At 46.9% G+C, this 17,368-nt stretch overlaps 1 protein-coding gene across 1 annotated transcript; it reads left to right on the forward strand.

The window, feature by feature from the left end:
- Positions 1-115: 115 nt before the first annotated feature.
- On the forward strand, positions 116-17,108 carry LOC135818550 (nischarin-like). The gene is made up of 15 exons (XM_065331949.1): positions 116-383; positions 2,404-2,487; positions 3,592-3,719; positions 4,826-4,883; positions 5,246-5,294; positions 5,528-5,623; positions 8,186-8,337; positions 8,679-8,774; positions 9,150-9,371; positions 9,581-9,697; positions 10,456-10,513; positions 10,916-11,032; positions 12,282-12,352; positions 13,057-13,095; positions 14,751-17,108. The coding sequence occupies exons 1-15, from the start codon at positions 237-239 to the stop codon at positions 16,227-16,229; spliced, it is 2,913 nt and encodes a 970-aa protein (XP_065188021.1). The 5' UTR covers positions 116-236; the 3' UTR covers positions 16,230-17,108.
- The last annotated feature ends 260 nt before the right edge of the window (positions 17,109-17,368 follow it).

Genomic DNA, 17,368 nt, shown 5'->3' on the forward strand with positions numbered 1-17,368 from the left:
GTCGGCCGGTACGCGGTACACACAACTACATGGTAGACCTACACCCGCGGTACAAGTACGCGGTACGCGGTCGCGGGTATGCAATTACTGTACTTGCAAGCAAATCCATCAAAACCGTGTATTTTCCACGATAGTGTTCATGCAAGTCAGTTTGACGTTTTGCTGAATTGATAAAGAAAAAGTCCAAAAGGAGGGCCAGTGCAGAGTCTTGAGCTCGCTTTTGGTATGAGTGTGCTATGATGACTTCCCTGAGAGCTTCCAGGGTTACTACCAGAACAGAACGAGGTGCTAGCAGTACTTGGCATGACCAAGATCAGGAAAATCGTGTTCGTCATGTCGTAATTCGCGAGGCTGAGATCGTGAAGCAACCGTCCACACACGTTGTGAGTTTACATCATCTTTGTACTTCTGAGAGAATAGTGCTGAAGGGGGAGAAAAAGATGTGTATGATTGAAATGAATGAAAAGTGAAGTACTGGTGCGTGTTGTGCATGCACCAATTTTTACATTGGAAAAATCTGATGAGAGAGCCAGATCAGCAAAAATGTTCACATGTGCAACGAAGTGCTCAGTAGTGGTATTCTCAATGCGGGTAAAGCCATATTCAGGCTGATTAAGCATGAACGACTGGCTTCCTGTGTCATTGATTTCTCCATGGCACCGACTCGATTGAGCATTGCTGATATAATTGGTCAGGAGCGTAGCAGCCGGTCAGGCCGGTCCGGCTTTGGCCGGACCACTTTTTCGCCCGACCACGGCCGAAAGGGCCCAGAATGCCGGATTTTGCACCCTAATTTAAAAAATTTCCCGAAGCCCCCTGACCTCCCTTCTGCCGGTCCACCTCCAAAGGCGGTGGCTACACGCCTGTTGGTAGAAAAATTTGTAGTTACAGTAGAGGTCTGATAAGATGCACCCCCCCCCCCCCCCCCCTTGACGCAGGAAAGTGTACTTAGTATACTAGTTCATATCCCAACATACTTCGCTATGGTCTAGTATGGATCAACACATCCGTGCTCCGAACAATTTCCGTACAACACATCCGTGCTCTCCGAGCAATGTCCGTACTAAGCAAGCGCTTGTCTTATCAGAGAACGTACTAAGTGGGCTCCACTGTACCTGTATAGTCGAGCATACCTCCATCTTAAACACGCCACCACAGGCACTCGGCTACAGCGCAGAAAATAAATAACAACTGTTTCGTCCTTTGGCCGTCATCAGGCTACCACCAAGGAAGCAAAGTGGAGGCAAACGCCAAGTATAAATGCTTCAAAAAGCAAATAATGTCATCAAGGAAATGTTCTAGAATGTACACATCATGTACACTGATAGGCAACAATAGGCAGCTGTTACACTTCAGCCCTCTGAAAACAGTCCTAACTTAGGCCAGGGTAGTCCAGATCTCACACGCAACACCACGTGTACGGTGATCAAAGAGTAAAAAGAGAACCACATTAAGAAAGAAAGAAAAAAATGATCGTTCCCCCACTGTGAGAATGCTGAAGGTAGCAAATGCGTATGGCGAGGGCAAGTACAAAGTACATGTATGTGCTGTGCCAAGTGGTAGAGTCGGGTGGTAATTTCAAGTTAATGGTGTTTACGCCCTGTGACAATACAATGTAACTAATAAATTAGGTGCCGCCTGTCGTCGCAGCTGACTACTGGTGTATGATCCTGTTCAGAAGTACCATATGTTCCAGAGTATACGCCGCACTGGAGTGTAAGCCGCACCCCCCCCCCCCCCCCCTTTTGCCACGAAATACAGACATCTACTTTATTTATCACTGTTAGTTTTATCATCGGAGTATATGCCCCTTTTCTTGGGTGAATTTTGAGTGTTCAAAGTGCGGCTTATACTCCGGAAAATACGGTAGGCGGGGGTACTGCTGCTCGCACTCACTGATACCATTTCTCTCACCTGCTGTAAAGCCGGAAATTCTCGGTGGTGTAATATTTTCGGCATTTCCCAAAATCAACGGTTCAGTAGCGCGAAAACTTCGGTAAACCAGTTTTCCAGATCCGAAAATGCATTTTGCACACTGTATGGCATGGCATGGTTGAATTTTAGGTCTCGTTTTATTTTAGGTAAAAATTACCTGTACCGAAGTTACCGAAAATAAATCTCCACCGAAATATTCCGATTTTACAGAATTATATTATTGGTAAACCATGTTTCGATGCATTGCAACATCCAATCAAGTACAACATTGTTATGGCTGGTGCATGATACTGCATTGTGGAACGTTTGTGCACTGGTCTCGTAGTGAATCGGAGTTTTTTTGTGCATGTGCATATGATGGTGTTTGGTGTTTGCAGGGAAGACACCGAGTGTTCGAGTTGAGGAAACGTGATGATTTTTGATACGATGTGCACTGCTTTTGTCTTTCTCTTTCTTTTTTTGCTCTAGGTGTACAAGATCAATGTACTGACCCAGTGGAATCACTGGTGTGTCCTGCGCCGCTACAGCGAGTTCTTTCAACTCCACACGGAGGTGAGTAGCCGAAACAGGCCTAGGCCGCTCATCCTTCATGTTTGCAGCACTTCAACGCACAAGATTATTGTGTGTAGACTGTAGAGTGCGATGGTCTACAACTAATGATACTGAACTAGAACAACGGAAAGATTCATCAAGACAGCAGCGAACCGAACATTAGTGTTGCACAATAGTAATGTTCCATTACGCGCAACTGTGTTATTATTATTATTATTATTATTATTAGACTGTAGAGTAGCGTTTCCTCTGTGTTGAAAGATACTTGTAGCCGTTTCTATGATCACACCTATTTGTTTACCACCACTACTCTACTACATAATAATTATAGTCATGTAGCTACATGTCAACGAAAGTAGCAGCAGTTGCTTGAATAATTCTCCATTCACTGGGGGCAGAGCCTTTACACGCATGGAGAACGAAACCGCTCAGGATAAGGCTGCAGCTATATCTAGTACGAAGTATGTATAGATGTCTCTAGCATATCACAGTACTACTCTTCAGACAAACCATGTATAGTAAAATACACAAAAGTACTGAAAGAACATCATTGCTTCTGGGAGGTGAATGCACAAGAAACGAAGCATGCATGGCCAAGCCAATACCAAGAGTCTAATTTTACCCCCTTTCCCAAGAGTGTGTGACTCTGCATGGTCTTGCTATGTGCGGATCCATCGGTGGTGGAAAATCACGCCACGTGGTGTGGTGTTCACGTTGTACGGTCCAGCCTGTTTTAAGCAAGCACTAGAGTAGTGAGAATAGCACTTCCTGGCAACAAAAAAAAAAGCCGAATATGATGAGTTTATCACTAGGGTGAGGGGCACCACCAGACCACTCTGACTTGGTGCGTGTACCCTCTCTTCCTTGTTTTTGACTATTTTCATTATGTGCCATGAAGTGCAGACAGTAAATAGAAATGTACGCTAATGACTTCAGCTTGAAATTCTATCAGGTCAGCACTGCTTGCACGAGCTGTTCACTCTTGGTCGTTATGTACTCTGAGTGAATTGGATACGAGTGTTGCAGTAATAGAATAGATGGATGATGGAGGCAGTGTCATTCAAAGTGCTTGCTTTCCTTGTCCTTGGTGTCTTTGTCTTGCAGCTGGTACAGCGGTATGGGATAGCCAAGGACCTACTACCTCCCAAGCGCCTTACGGGTAACCTTGACCCGAAGGTGATTGAGTCTCGACGAGAAGCCCTGGAGCATTACCTGCAACGGCTGGTCAACAGGTAAGCCTTGTGTGTCCGGCGTGGAGTGCTCAAACTGGGTTTATAAATTGAAATTTCAATCGTGAGTATCAGACGAAAGAGCGAGATTGTTTTTTGGATTTGTGTGGGATGCTGGCCTTTCTTTGTCTGCAAGAAAAGCATTATACTCATTTAGAACGAGGTCTGTCTCGTTGTCCAGGAAACGACCAATCAGCTACATTCCCGCCAAGGGCCTTATCAGAGTTTAAAGCCCGCTCAATCGTTATTTTACTACTCTTGATGACACGTCGAGAGCCTTGGATTAGTTTAAAGCCCGCTGAATATACTCTAAACGGGTGCGTACAACTCCCTGTATGCATTATAGTACGGTGCAGATAATGAACTCTGCATAAAATGTACGGTGTACTACTAAAAGCTACTCATTTCAGAAGTGTGTACGGTTTTTGCCTCCCGTATTCTTTTATCTGTACGAAATTCCTTTGTCAACAGCTTGCGGAAACCTATAAAAACCGAAGATCAAAGTCATTAGAGGTATCGACAAGGGGCTCTCAAAGCCCCTAAATAGCTCCACAAGCTATGAATAAGAATGCAGCTCGCAATAAGAGCCCAGCATTTCATTTACTTCTATTCTACTTTTAGTAGTCCTAAGTGGTGCTGAGTTACCATAACTTACCAGAAGAAAATATTCTTTCATACCACACCAAGTCTCTCTGCACACAAACCACAAAACTACCCAATATAATGGTACACAAGCATAATGGAAGTGAGATAATGCATGTAACCTCGTTCTAAAATAGTTAGTGCATGGCAGGGAGGGTCTTATGGCTTGTTTGTGCCCTTCAGGGTAGCCCTCGGGCCTACGGCCCTCAGGCTAACCTGTCGGGCACTAACAAGCCATAAGGCCCTCCCTGCCATGCACTAACCTATAATTAGTCTCCAATGAATGCCAGCAGTTGCTAGGTGTATGGAAAGTCACTCAGACAGCGGAAGACACAACGAGTACTAGTAGTGTGGCTAGCATTGAAATCCAAATGAGCATTGAGCACAGAATTTGTCTGACTTGCATTCTCTTTTCTGGCATGATAGTATGGATATTACATGTATCTTGTTGTGTGCTTTCTGTGTAGTCATTTTGAAGTGGCCACGTCCAAGGTCTTGTCGTTGTTTCTCGATGTTCAGTCCCACGTAAGTCTTACTTGGTCTTGGGAAATGCAGTAATGTACTCACTGCCTTCGCTAGAACTACTATTAGACCAGATATTTTAACCTCAATTAAAGTTAACGACCTCCGGGTTGTTGTGGGTTAATAGCGAGTTGAAATTCTAACGATTTCTGTCTCAAAACCGGCAAATGACTGTACATGCACATATCGTTTTGCACGCGAGTAGTCAATGTCAGAGATGGTTACTGATGGATGCTGGCCCAGCTGCTATCCGATTGTGCGCGTGCTCAACTCATCTGACACCCTCAGTGTGCAAGGCAGGGTTTGTTTACAGTATGCATGCGTAACGTGCTGTGCATCTTTCTGATCTCTTACTGCCTATTCAGGATGTCATTCAAGTTGCAAAGCGACTTGCCAGGCGTGCTTTCGAAGAAGGTACGGTGTTTTCGTTGAGTTTTTCATTGTGTGTTGACTCCGGTGCTTGGATGTGTAATTGTGTTGTGCACAGCAGCAACAAGTGTGTTAACTGTGGTGTCCTGCGATCCACTGTGCAATTCTGTCATCCGTTCCACCGCATGGTGTGTGGACGTGGATGGTCCATGGCTGTGTGCATGAGTGTATTTCAATCTGTTGGAATTTGCTCTGGTGACTGATGTGCTCATTTTCAGGTGAAGTTATTCTCTCGAATCGCCGGCCCATTCAGTACACACCAACAGAGATGTTCTGCATTTGCAAACGGTTAAAGCTACCAATGGCGGATGGAGGTTAGTTTTATCTCTTAAAGACACAGATAGACACATAATTATGCACACACACACACACATGGACACACACACATACATGCACACACATATGCATACACACACATGTACTTCCTCCGCGTCATCGAAATTGTCGCAGTTTGACTTTTGATATAAAACGGGGTATTTACTCACCAGCACTCGTACCAGAGGCAAGGAATCGGACATAGGCGATAGTCATCAGTATAGGGTGACGGCAAAGTTCTATTTTCTGTTATTGGAAGCTGGAATTTTTGAACTAGATTCAATTTCTTCGCTGTTGTCGCTGCGATGGTAATTTCGACTCGCTGAGATCAGTCAGGCATTGCAGCCTGCACATTTCTCGTGCTTATGGCCATTCACTCAAGCCTCATCGCTGTTTTACCTTAGCTGGGGTGAGAATGACTTCGTGGAACAAGTGGCAGCGCTTGGAGATACATCGAGGGGTCAGCAAACTAAATGCCTGCAACAGCGATAAAATTTGTCGCTCTGGCTGAGACACTCAGTACATGATTGTACCTGCAAGAGCCGTGTAGACTCTACACGTAGTGCTAGTGATACACGCGCAGGTGCCGTACCATGGTATACCAGTGATGCTGAAAAGGAGGGCGCGCTGGACGTGATAGTACACTTACCTGCATGAGCTGTGACCACACAACTAAAATAAATGGGCATGCCACGGCTAAAAAAAGTTCATTTCAAGTTCGAGGTGATTCCGCCGACGGTAATCAACCAACCTCGCAACGATCATGTATTCTTACTAGGCTTCGTTGGCGGTGAAGTAGAAATCATCCAGAGCTAGACAAGCATAGCAGCTCTTGTCCTGTGGAGAAAGTCAAAGCATTTGAGATGAGGTGCGACCAAAGAAGTTACTTTCAACCTTCCTTGAAATATTTCGGAACGATATTTGTGCGTCCATTGACATCAGCGGCGACGAGGACTTCATCTCTGCATGAAAACTCTCAGTCCAACTGTCCTGGAACGTTACTCTAGTCTTCAGACTATCATACTGTGTAATACGTTTTGAATGGCTTAGCTTATGGAGTTGTCAGCAACAAGTGACAAGTCACTAGTCAAACTGCGACAATTTCGATGACGCGGAGGAAGTACACACATGCATGCACACACATACAAGGGAGAAAGACAGACAGACAGACAGACAGAGCGAGACCGAGACTGATGTTGGAAATGGGCAAACCTTTGCCTCTGCAGACGGTCTCAATTCCGGTTTCACCATGATCATTTTGATGTGGCTTTAGTGCCGTGATATGCTCATCATGCGGCTCGTCTTGTGTACTTAGTGATATGCTCATCATGCGGCTCGTCTTGTGTACTTAGTGATATGCTCATCATGCGGCTCGTCTTGTGTACTTAGTGATATGCTCATCATGCGGCTCGTCTTGTGTACTTAGTGATATGCTCATCATGCGGCTCGTCTTGTGTACTTAGTGATATGCTCATCATGCGGCTCGTCTTTTGTACTTAGTGATATGCTCATCATGCGGCTCGTCTTGTGTACTTAGTGATATGCTCATCATGCGGCTCGTCTTGTGTACTTAGTGATATGCTCATCATGCGGCTCGTCTTGTGTACTTAGTGATATGCTCATCATGCGGCTCGTCTTGTGTACTTAGTGATATGCTCATCATGCGGCTCGTCTTTTGTACTTAGTGATATGCTCATCATGCGGCTCGTCTTGTGTACTTAGTGATATGCTCATCATGCGGCTCGTCTTGTGTACTTAGTGATATGCTCATCATGCGGCTCGTCTTGTGTACTTAGTGATATGCTCATCATGCGGCTCGTCTTGTGTACTTAGTGATATGCTCATCATGCGGCTCGTCTTGTGTACTTAGTGATATGCTCATCATGCGGATCGTCTTGTGTACTAACTTAGTACTTTAAACATATTTCTTGTCGCAAAGACCGTTATATCCCTGGTTATATCCCTGGTTATATCCCTGGTTATATCCCTGGTTATATCCCTGGTTATATCCCTGGTTATATCCCTGGTTATATCCCTGGTTATATCCCTGGTTATATCCCTGGTTATATCCCTGGTTATATCCCTGGTTATATCCCTGGTTATATCCCTGGTTATATCCCTGGTTATATCCCTGGTTATATCCCTGGTTATATCCCTGGTTATATCCCTGGTTATATCCCTGGTTATATCCCTGGTTATATCCCTGGTTATATCCCTGGTTATATCCCTGGTTATATCCCTGGTTATATCCCTGGTTATATCCCTGGTTATATCCCTGGTTATATCCCTTGTTATATCCCTGGTTATATCCCTGGTTATATCCCTGGTTATATCCCTGGAAAGCTCAGCTAGAGACCTTTCCAACGGCGTATTAGTTGTCGCGATACCTATTTGTTTGGTGAGTTACAATAGTCTGTACACTAGCCTATGCACTACAATGCATTGCGCGAAAAATTGTGATTGCTTCAGTCCAGACCTGTCGTGGAAAAGTGGTTCGGAAGAAGTCTGGAAATTTGATTTAGTGTTCTGCTGCGAACCATGACTTGCTTTGCACTGTGCAGACAACACTGACGGTGGTGCCACCGACCTTAGCCATCTCTACAGCTTCATCAATCAGCTGGAAGCGCTAAGTATAGCTGTACCTGCTGGCCATCCGTCGTCCTGTAACATGCCATTCAGCCTGGCTCAGTTCCGCTCGCTGCGTTTACTGAATGTAAGTAGACCTCAGAATAATTAATCAGAATAATCAGAATCTCAGAATTTGAGGAATTGCCCGCCATAAGGTTTGTATGGTTCTGCCAATTCACTGCTTTTCGAGCAGAATCTGCCACCTTTTCGAGCATAGTCCGCCGGTGCCTACAAACTGCCTTTTCAAAGCCAATCACCTCAGCGAATCTTAGAATACGTTTCCTGGTTTGTATACGGTTGGGTTGTAGTTTGCAAAATAACTATGCATGTAAGTTGTAACCGTGCAACGTTCGACCTAGTTGTTGGTGTTGCTGGTGTGCAATTAAATTTTACTGTTTGCTGTCTCTCCTTGCACATGGTGTGTAGATTGATACATGTCCCCTTGCACTTCTTGAGGGACTGTCGACAGTGTGCCAGCAAGTACGCCGCCTCGGTATGCACCACAACCTGAACTCTTTGAAGGTAATTCACACTGCTTTTTCTGTGCACTATCCACTGCCTTTTCGTGAGTCGCTCTTCTTGACCCAGAGAAGCAGCTTGTTGACTTTTATTGTTTAGCTACTTGGATTCCTTGAGCCAGTGTTCAGGAGCAGAATAGAAAGCGATTTGGCCGTTAGTGTAACCAGATCCGACCCTTTGATCGTGGTGTTATGTCTAGCTGTGCGTGTTCCATGTTGTTCCATGACTGATACCCATTTATAGTTTCACTTGCCTTTGGTGGTGGTGGTGGTGGTGGTGGTGGTGGTAGGGGCTCTCTAATGAATCTATGGCCGCCCAATGGTGCGCCAATATCGATCTTGCTCTCTTACTGTGTCTTGGCTTTACCTTCTCGTGTAGTCTGTACTCGAAGACGCTGCCATCGAGCGACGTGGTCCTTCGGCAGTGTCGACTAGCTTGTCATCCAGCGGTGTCGACAGCTGGCGGCACTCCTCGATCGTGTCGCTGACCGTTGATCGGCCGGTGATGCAACAGTGGACGCATCTCACACACCTGGATGTCAGCCGCAATCGCATCACGGCCCTGGACGACTCGCTGAGACTGCTGCCAGCGCTGCAAGAGGTACTATGGCGACCGTGTCGCTGACATTGCACGTCTTTCTCACCATATCAGGCGTTGCATTTGATACTATTATCTATTGTGAATCAGTTTAGGAAGTCTACTCCACGATTTTCAATCTCACACTATCACTTACTGGATGCACCGTATAAGGAGCTTTCCGTGAATTGTGGCTGATATCGATATCTCTGTGTTGTGCGTTTGTTTTCCAGGCAAACTTTAGCTTCAACATGATCCAAAGTCTCGACTTCGATCTGCTGTGCGTGGGACATCTGAAGAAAGCCAATTTTGCCCATAATCAGATCTCGACGCTAACAGCCTGTAAACAGGTACGTCTCGCAGCGCATGTGTTGTGCACTGTTTTCTCTGCTGCCTCGCGCCTTGCCCTTCTGCCAAGCCTGGCACTGATGATGAGGTGTGTGCGTATGTGTACATGTGTACTTGCCTACAGTGGTGACGAATGTAACTCCGCCTGTTGATTCGCACGGTTTTGTGCTAGGACGGAGGTGCCTGCTATGTGCACCAGGCTACACTTGAGCAGGTGCTAGGTTTCACTTGCCACCTCTGTAGACTGTTGATGCATGTACTATATCAGTGCTGTACAGTCCATTTCAAAACTATAGACGCGTACCTAGGCAAAAACCGTTATGCCAGCATCTATACCACATAAAATCTGTGATCACTTTGTGCATAATTTTTTCCAAATTGGGCGTCTGTTATCCAATCGTTTAGAAACTTTATGAGAGCAATTGTGGAGCGGACCTGAGCAATATTCCGAAAACTATTCTCAAAAAGTTCCAACCAATTTTGAAATATTTCAAAAACACTGCGCGTCTATAGTTTTGAAATGGACTGTAGGTATTGATTGAGCACAACTGTCCGTGTCGCACATGGACAATACCAACTGGGCATGCCTATTGTCTTCTGTCACAGCTGAAGTAACAGTTACTTATCAACTTTTCTTGGCATTCTTCACATATGGTCTGATAAGCAACCATTCGGTTGTTTTGAAGGACAGCGTATGTGAGCATGATGTAAAGTTTAGTAAACTCATTTTCAGTCTTGCTGTTGTGTTGTGTGTGATCAGGAGTTTCGGCCACTTCACGAGCTCAACCTTGGGCACAATCGCCTGAAAACTCTCACTGGTATGTCTGGCTTTGCGAGTGTGCATTGTCCGGTGTCCCCGTTGGGCGTTCCCTTCAGTCCCCGTCTCTTCTGCCCTCTTTGACCGGTCAAACTGCCTGTGTATTCTAAGTGAGTTCCATTGTACTGTAAAAGCAGAAATTTCCGTGGTGTAATATTTTCGGTATTCTTCAAAATCGGCGGTTCGGTGAACCCGTTTTCCGGGTCAGGGTATCAGTACAGTACCGACATTTTCGGTGCGTTTTATTTTCGGTAAAAATTTCGGCACCGAAGTTACCAAAAATAAAACACCACCGAAAGTTTCTGATTTTACAGTATATAGTTTGTTGTGCTCTAGCACTACCTTTGACCGTCCTCAGTTTCATTTATCTTGCTGCGTTGCCTTCTACTTCTGCTTTTGGTAGGTTTGGAAGCGTTCACACAGCTGCGTAGCATATTCATAGACCACAATCTTGTGGCATCGCACACGGAGTTGGCAGCTCTGTCCGATCTGGGCCAGCTACGGCACTTGCAGCTGGCTGGTGAGTAGGAGAGATGTGCTTCTGGTGTCTGGCAGCATGCGGTCGAGTCAAGTGGGTGTGTGGGTGGGTGGGCGGGTGTGTGCGTGCGCGCGCGCGCGTGTGTGTGCGTGCGTGCGCGCCTGTGTGCGTGCTGCTGAATGGTGCAATCCCAGCACAAGTTGCTATGTCTAACATAGCTTATTCGCTATCATCGCTTCAGCGATGGGCATGTGAAGTGGAAGTACATGCATACCGGGTACTTGCATCGACTTGTCACATGTGCTGGCTGATATACTGGAACATGGTCACATGACTTGTCTTTACGGGGAAGGAGTCACCTGATCTGTCTTTACTGGGAAATAGTCACATGATCTGTCTTTACTGGAAAATAGTCACATGATCTGTCTTTACTGGGAAATAGTCACATGATCTGTCTTTACTGGAAAATAGTCACATGATCTGTCTTTACTGGAAAATAGTCACATGATCTGTCTTTACTGGGAAAAACCGTATTTTCCGGAGTATAGTGCGCACTTTAGATGTGCTATTTTAGGCCCTAAATCGCAGGTGCGCACTATGCTCCGAATATGAAATGCATGTACATCAATGAAGATTGAAGTGCGCACTGCCAATGAAGATTCGGGGTGCGCGTGATACAAAGGTGCGCACTATACTCCGAAAAATACGGTAGTCACATGATCTGTCTTTACTGGGAAATAGTCACATGATCTGTCTTTACTGGGAAATAGTCACATGATGTTTCCCCACTGCTCTTCACACATGTGATATGCCACCCATCGTGTCGTGTAAATCGATCCTGCAGTTGTGCGCTTAGATCACTGGCCTGGTACTAACCAGGGGTAGTATTATACCACTCCCTGGTCCTGATGTAGAGATGTGTGCGACGAGCTAGTTCTTTGACACAGCTGCATTCATAGCAGCCCGTGCTGTACATTCGTGTCTGTATTTTATTTTGTTTGCTCCTCTTTGCTGTTCTTATCTTGTTGTCTCTCCAACTTTAACCAGCAGAACATGTGAGCCATGTAGAAAACAAACCAAAAAATGTGGTTTGTCATGCGAGTGAATGATAATCTCGTTTGGGTAATTTTGCAATGTGACCCCTGCATGTATGTAGTCATGTTCCAAACACTCAGGCCGTAGGCCATTGCTGAGGATGGTCTTCTATAGGGTTGTGTTGCCATGGTAACGCAAGATGTGGCTTTCGCCTGAGTGTGCTGCTGCTGTCGTTATTCGTTGCGTTTCTCCTCAGCAAACCCGTTTGCCCAGCGTCGCGGTTATCGAGTCGGAGCACTGGCTATGGTGCCGCATTGCGTCAATGTCGTAAGTGACGAGTGTAAATTGTGTGTGAGTGTGTGTGCAATGTATGTAGGTTTCAATGGTTGTGTGTGTGGGGGGGGGGGGGGGGCAGGGGCGTAACATAGCCCTGTTCAGTCTGCTTTGGAAGGCCATGTTAGGCCACATAGTGTCCAAAGTAATTCACCTTATTTTCATTTTTGCAGCCAATGATACTGGCTCAGATAGGTCCTTTTATTTTGAAGTTTTTCAGTAAACAGCACTCCGAAACGAGTCTCATACAGCAGACTACATGTATACATAATTCTCCTTTGACCTAGAACTACATGTACATGCACTATCGGCTGCTTCTTACAAACGTTTTGCTGGAGGCTCCGACATTTGGACTTGCAAACAAACATGCTTCTTTTCCTCGAATGGTACGGAGCAGCAAGTTGAACAAAATCAGCATAGTGTAGTCACTTCACACCAGTGTTTGTGGGGAGTCTCCTCTTGCATTGGGCCTGAAAGTTCAAAAGAATTGGATTTTTGTCAGCCATACGACATCCATCTTTCTCAATATTTGTGTTCTGGATATGAAGGTGTCCTTAGTCGAGACTTGTCCTTTATTGACAGGTGGCAACTATGGGAGGTTCTTTTATACTAGTAATCTGGTGCTTGACAGTCGATAGATAGGGTTGCTTTCTTCCTGACAATACATCTTGCATGACTGTACTTGTGTTGTGATGCAGGTGGCTATTGATGGTACGCCAGTCTCTTTAGCCGAGCAGGTAAATCAGTGTGCATGGATTTAGTCTGTGGGATAGCCGGACTTTACGTTGAAGTTGCAAGTGCCCTTTTCTATATGCTGAATGGGCACGTTCCTCGTGTCCAAAGGCACGAACCCACGGGTCTAGCAATAGGGTATGAGCGTACTGGTCTGTACTCCACATGGTCATATTGCCAGTCCCCCTCTCTCTCTCTCTCTCTCTCTCTCTCTCTCTCTCTCTCTCTCTCTCTCTCTCTCTCTCTCTCTCTCTCTCTCTCTCTCTCTCCCCTTCTCCGACGAACCTACGCCGTTGGGGAAACACCGTAGTGGATCCGTACTGTAGTTTGTGCCGTGCCTGGGCCTGTACTACGCGCCACGTGCTTGGCGCTTGTCGCGTAGCGCTGGACCAGGGACGTTACACCTGGAGGCACGACAACGTACTCGGGGTCATCGTCAGGAACATGCGTGAGGAGATTCGAATCCGCACTGCTGCAAACACCGTACAAACCGAAAATTCAAATGAGCTTGACTTCATCTCGTTTTGCAAGGCGGGAGAGAAGCCAGTTCGCGTTCAGCCCAGACGAAAGTTGGTTACGACTGATCTCCTGTCAGCGGCCTCAGACTGGAAACTTCTTGTCGACTCAGTTAGTGCAAAGATTTCTTTCCCTAGCTGTGTTGCACTTACCACCCTAAGACCAGATATAGTTCTGTACTCTACGAGTCGTAGGATTGTATTCTGGATGGAGTTGACAGTTTGTGCTGAGGACAGATTCAGTGTCAGTAACTCGCGGAAGGACAGGCGGTATGCGGATCTGGCCGATCAATGCCGAGCAAACGGGTGGCAGGTCGTTTCTTTTTCGGTTGAGGTAGGTGTGCGTGGTTTCATCCCGGACTCTCTTCGGAGGGCTCTGAAAGCGCTTGGGCTTTCTAATCGAAGAATAAAATTTATTTGTAATTTGTGCAGTAAGACGTCTCTGCGAAGCAGCTACATCATCTGGTTGCGACGTCAACAAAAACACTGGTCGGAAGATCCACTTTTCTGAGGTACTGTATGTGGGGCTCCGTTTATTGAGGTGCGTTGAAATTTATTCTCTTTATCTTATTATTTCTTTTCTATAATTTCCCCATATGAGTTCCTATCAGTTGCTGTGAACACCTTGAGTGGAGAGCGCTTGCTCGAGCGTTGAACCGGGTTCTTAATCCACCATACCCAGTTCGCAAGGCTGGGCGGGGTTGTGAGCAGGCTTTCATTTCATCTTTTCTTATTATTTCTTATTATTTCTGCTTTTCATCTCATTACAAAATTCTGCGCTTTTTCTCCATCTGCGCATAAAATCTAGACTGACAACCTGCTTGTTAAATCATGCACCTGCTTTCAGGCGTAAAAACCCTGTTGTAGAGGTCTCAGTCCTCATTTGTTAGACTTACCTGTCTTTATAAATGTAACTTACTCTCTCTCTCTCTCTCTCGCTCTCTTTCTCTCTCTCGCTCTCTCTCTCTCTCTCTCTCTCTCTCTCTCTCTCTCTCTCTCTCTCTCTCTCTCTCTCTCTCTCTCTCTCTCTCCTTCTCCGTACCCTGGAAAGACTGTTAAATGGTACCCCGTTCTCCTTTGTTCACCACTGACTTTGTCTTTCTGCTGCTGCTACCCATTGCTGTGTTTCTGTTCCTCCAACGCAGGCTCGCCTGGATAAGCTCTCTCAGCAGCATGGCAATGATTCTCGCCAGTGGCCAGAGAATGCTCTCCGTCGCACCGGCTCTTTCTCGTCCGTCCCTTCGACTCCCATTGGCGGACACCCTCCACTTAGTCCCAGGCGCTCTGATTTTGTCACGCCGACGTCGTCGCAAACCAAGGTACATGTAAGTGGCGAGCGGCTAGACTTGGAAGCGGCTGTGTCGGCGCTCTCCACGCCTGGACTGTCCGCTGCCCGATTAGACCAGCATTCAGGTGTGGCGCCTGGTTCGTCCAGCCACTGGCACGTATCCTCTGTTGGACAGGCCAGTCCCAGTAGCTCCACAGGGGGCCATACTCCATCTCCTAGTGGCGGTGCTGCAGCTGCTGCTGGTGGTGCTGCTGCTGGTGAAGGGAGTAATTCCCGGAATCACGTCCAAGCAGGTGTTTCGTCATCAGTGTCCGCGACGACGCTTTCTGCCGAGCAAGAAGCAACACTGCCTGCAACGGGGGAGCGCTTACCAGCTACGAGCACTAGCGGCACGGCTGGTAGTCGTGACTCTCCGTTCGGTGAAGGCGGATACCGGGTGGTGCGCGTAGATTCAGAGGAGCCGCCATCGGAGGACTTCACCCGAAACCCGTTCAACGAACCCGCCATGATGGCGCAGCGCGATCACTTCTTCGCCGCTCGTTCTTGGTCACCGCCCGGGGCGAGCGCTCCGCAATCGCGCCCGCAGTCCTCTGCTGCCGACAGAGGAAATGACAATGGAACCTCTGCCAGCACAGCACCCACGCTTCTTGCGCTTGCTGCAGCAACTGGCGAAGAGGGCAACAGTCGGTTGGCTGTGACGCACACCGGTTCCGGGACATCTAGTGCTCCAGATACTAGTCGAGCGCCAGCAAGCCATCCTGCAGAACAGAGTCAGTCGGCCTCAGGTCCAGCGTATCCTAACAGAAGTAGCCCAGGTACGGGAGTATCGACACCATCGTGCAGCACTAGTGCGACAACGACGGAGCACATGGCTACTTCCGATACAGCTACTGACGCTGCTCATCAAGGTCGGCGGGTATGCGATTTATCCAGTACCGTTTCCACGAACATGGCAGTACTTGACGGCACTGCCTGCACGGAATCCACTGCTTTGCGGACACAGGCACACGCCGAGGAACGAGAACACGCTGCCACCGACGATGACCTAGCCTCGCCATCTTCACTAGAGCTTGGGTGCGGCTCTGGGCAGTCCGTTTCTGCCGTGTCCTCAAGCCACACGGTGACTAACGGATCTGTATCATCCGCAGAGGACGTGGGTGCGCAATTGGCGGCTGTTCAGTTAAATTCGTCTGCTGAATCTCAGGGTCTAGCCTCGCAAGCAGTGGATCTTACTCGCGCCACGGAAGCAGCAGCTGAGGCAAGCAGAGCACGAGATGATGCTGACGTTCATTCTGACACGTCTCGCGTTGTTTCCGTCGACCCAACCGACAGTTAGTATCATTTCTAGCAACTTGCAATCCATTGCTGTACTATTACTGCCGCTGGAACCTCGGGCCTACCTAGCAGAGACGAGTGCGACATCCTTGCCAACATTTGTTCTTCTTCCGGTGATTATATCTGCGTGCCGCTTGTTACAAGCTTTCCGTGCGTTTCCACAGAGTTTTAACCCCGTCGTTTGTTTGCACTTCAGTGCTGACGGCGAATAGTGTAGTGCCTTTTAGCCGCATATACGATTAGCTGAATCTGCCATTAGAAAATCCGGTGTGCAGGCGGAATGCAGAATTACTGTGTCGCTATCTGCAACGGCTTTCTTCACATAACCTCCAAAGTATGTCAGTGTTTATTCGAATTCCTATAGGCTAAACGCGTTCTACAGTAGCTGATCGTTCTAATTTTCTCTTCGTCCGTGTCGTCTTTCTACCTACAGCTGCTGGCGGCCTGTTTTTGTTTTGTTAGTTTTTAACGTTCTGACTTTACTCGTCGACGCCTTACTAGTACCCATTTTGCAGTTCACTTGTAGCTGCTACTTCTCTGTTTTCTGTACGCCACGCGATGCCAATCAGTTGTTCTTTCTTACTAGTCTTAGTGCAACACTCAACTGTGCTCGTTCTAAGTCGCCTGGGAGTAGTAAAGTACCGGTATTTTACCTGAGAGCGGGTTTATTCACAACACCAATCGCGTGAAACCATGGACTACTCGCTGGCCACCTTTGCTGGCTTGGTACAGCACTTCTGTACAGTATTCAACTGGTATTCGTTGGAACTGATGGCAGCTGCAGCTGGCCTGTGTTCGTCATAGCTTGCTTTCTTGCCTCTTGTGCACCTTTCTTGGATAGCGATCTACCATGATAATACTGCTCTGTGCAGCACACTCAGTCTATATTAGTATTGGGTTATTACAAAGTCATGGTTGTGGTGTTGTGAAGGCTTCTTGTACAGTGGGGGTGTATGCATGCATGCACGCACACACACACACACACATACACACAGTGCGTTTGAAGCAGAATGCTTTGCCATAATATTATCATGAATCATGCAGGATTGGATGCAGTGACTGAGTCACATGATGGAACTACCGGTCCGTGTTATCTCTAATATAAGCACAGTCTCCAGTAATAGCACGTCTCCAATAATA

Source organism: Sycon ciliatum, chromosome 5 (genome assembly GCF_964019385.1).
Source record: "Sycon ciliatum chromosome 5, ocSycCili1.1, whole genome shotgun sequence".
Taxonomy (NCBI): domain Eukaryota; kingdom Metazoa; phylum Porifera; class Calcarea; order Leucosolenida; family Sycettidae; genus Sycon; species Sycon ciliatum.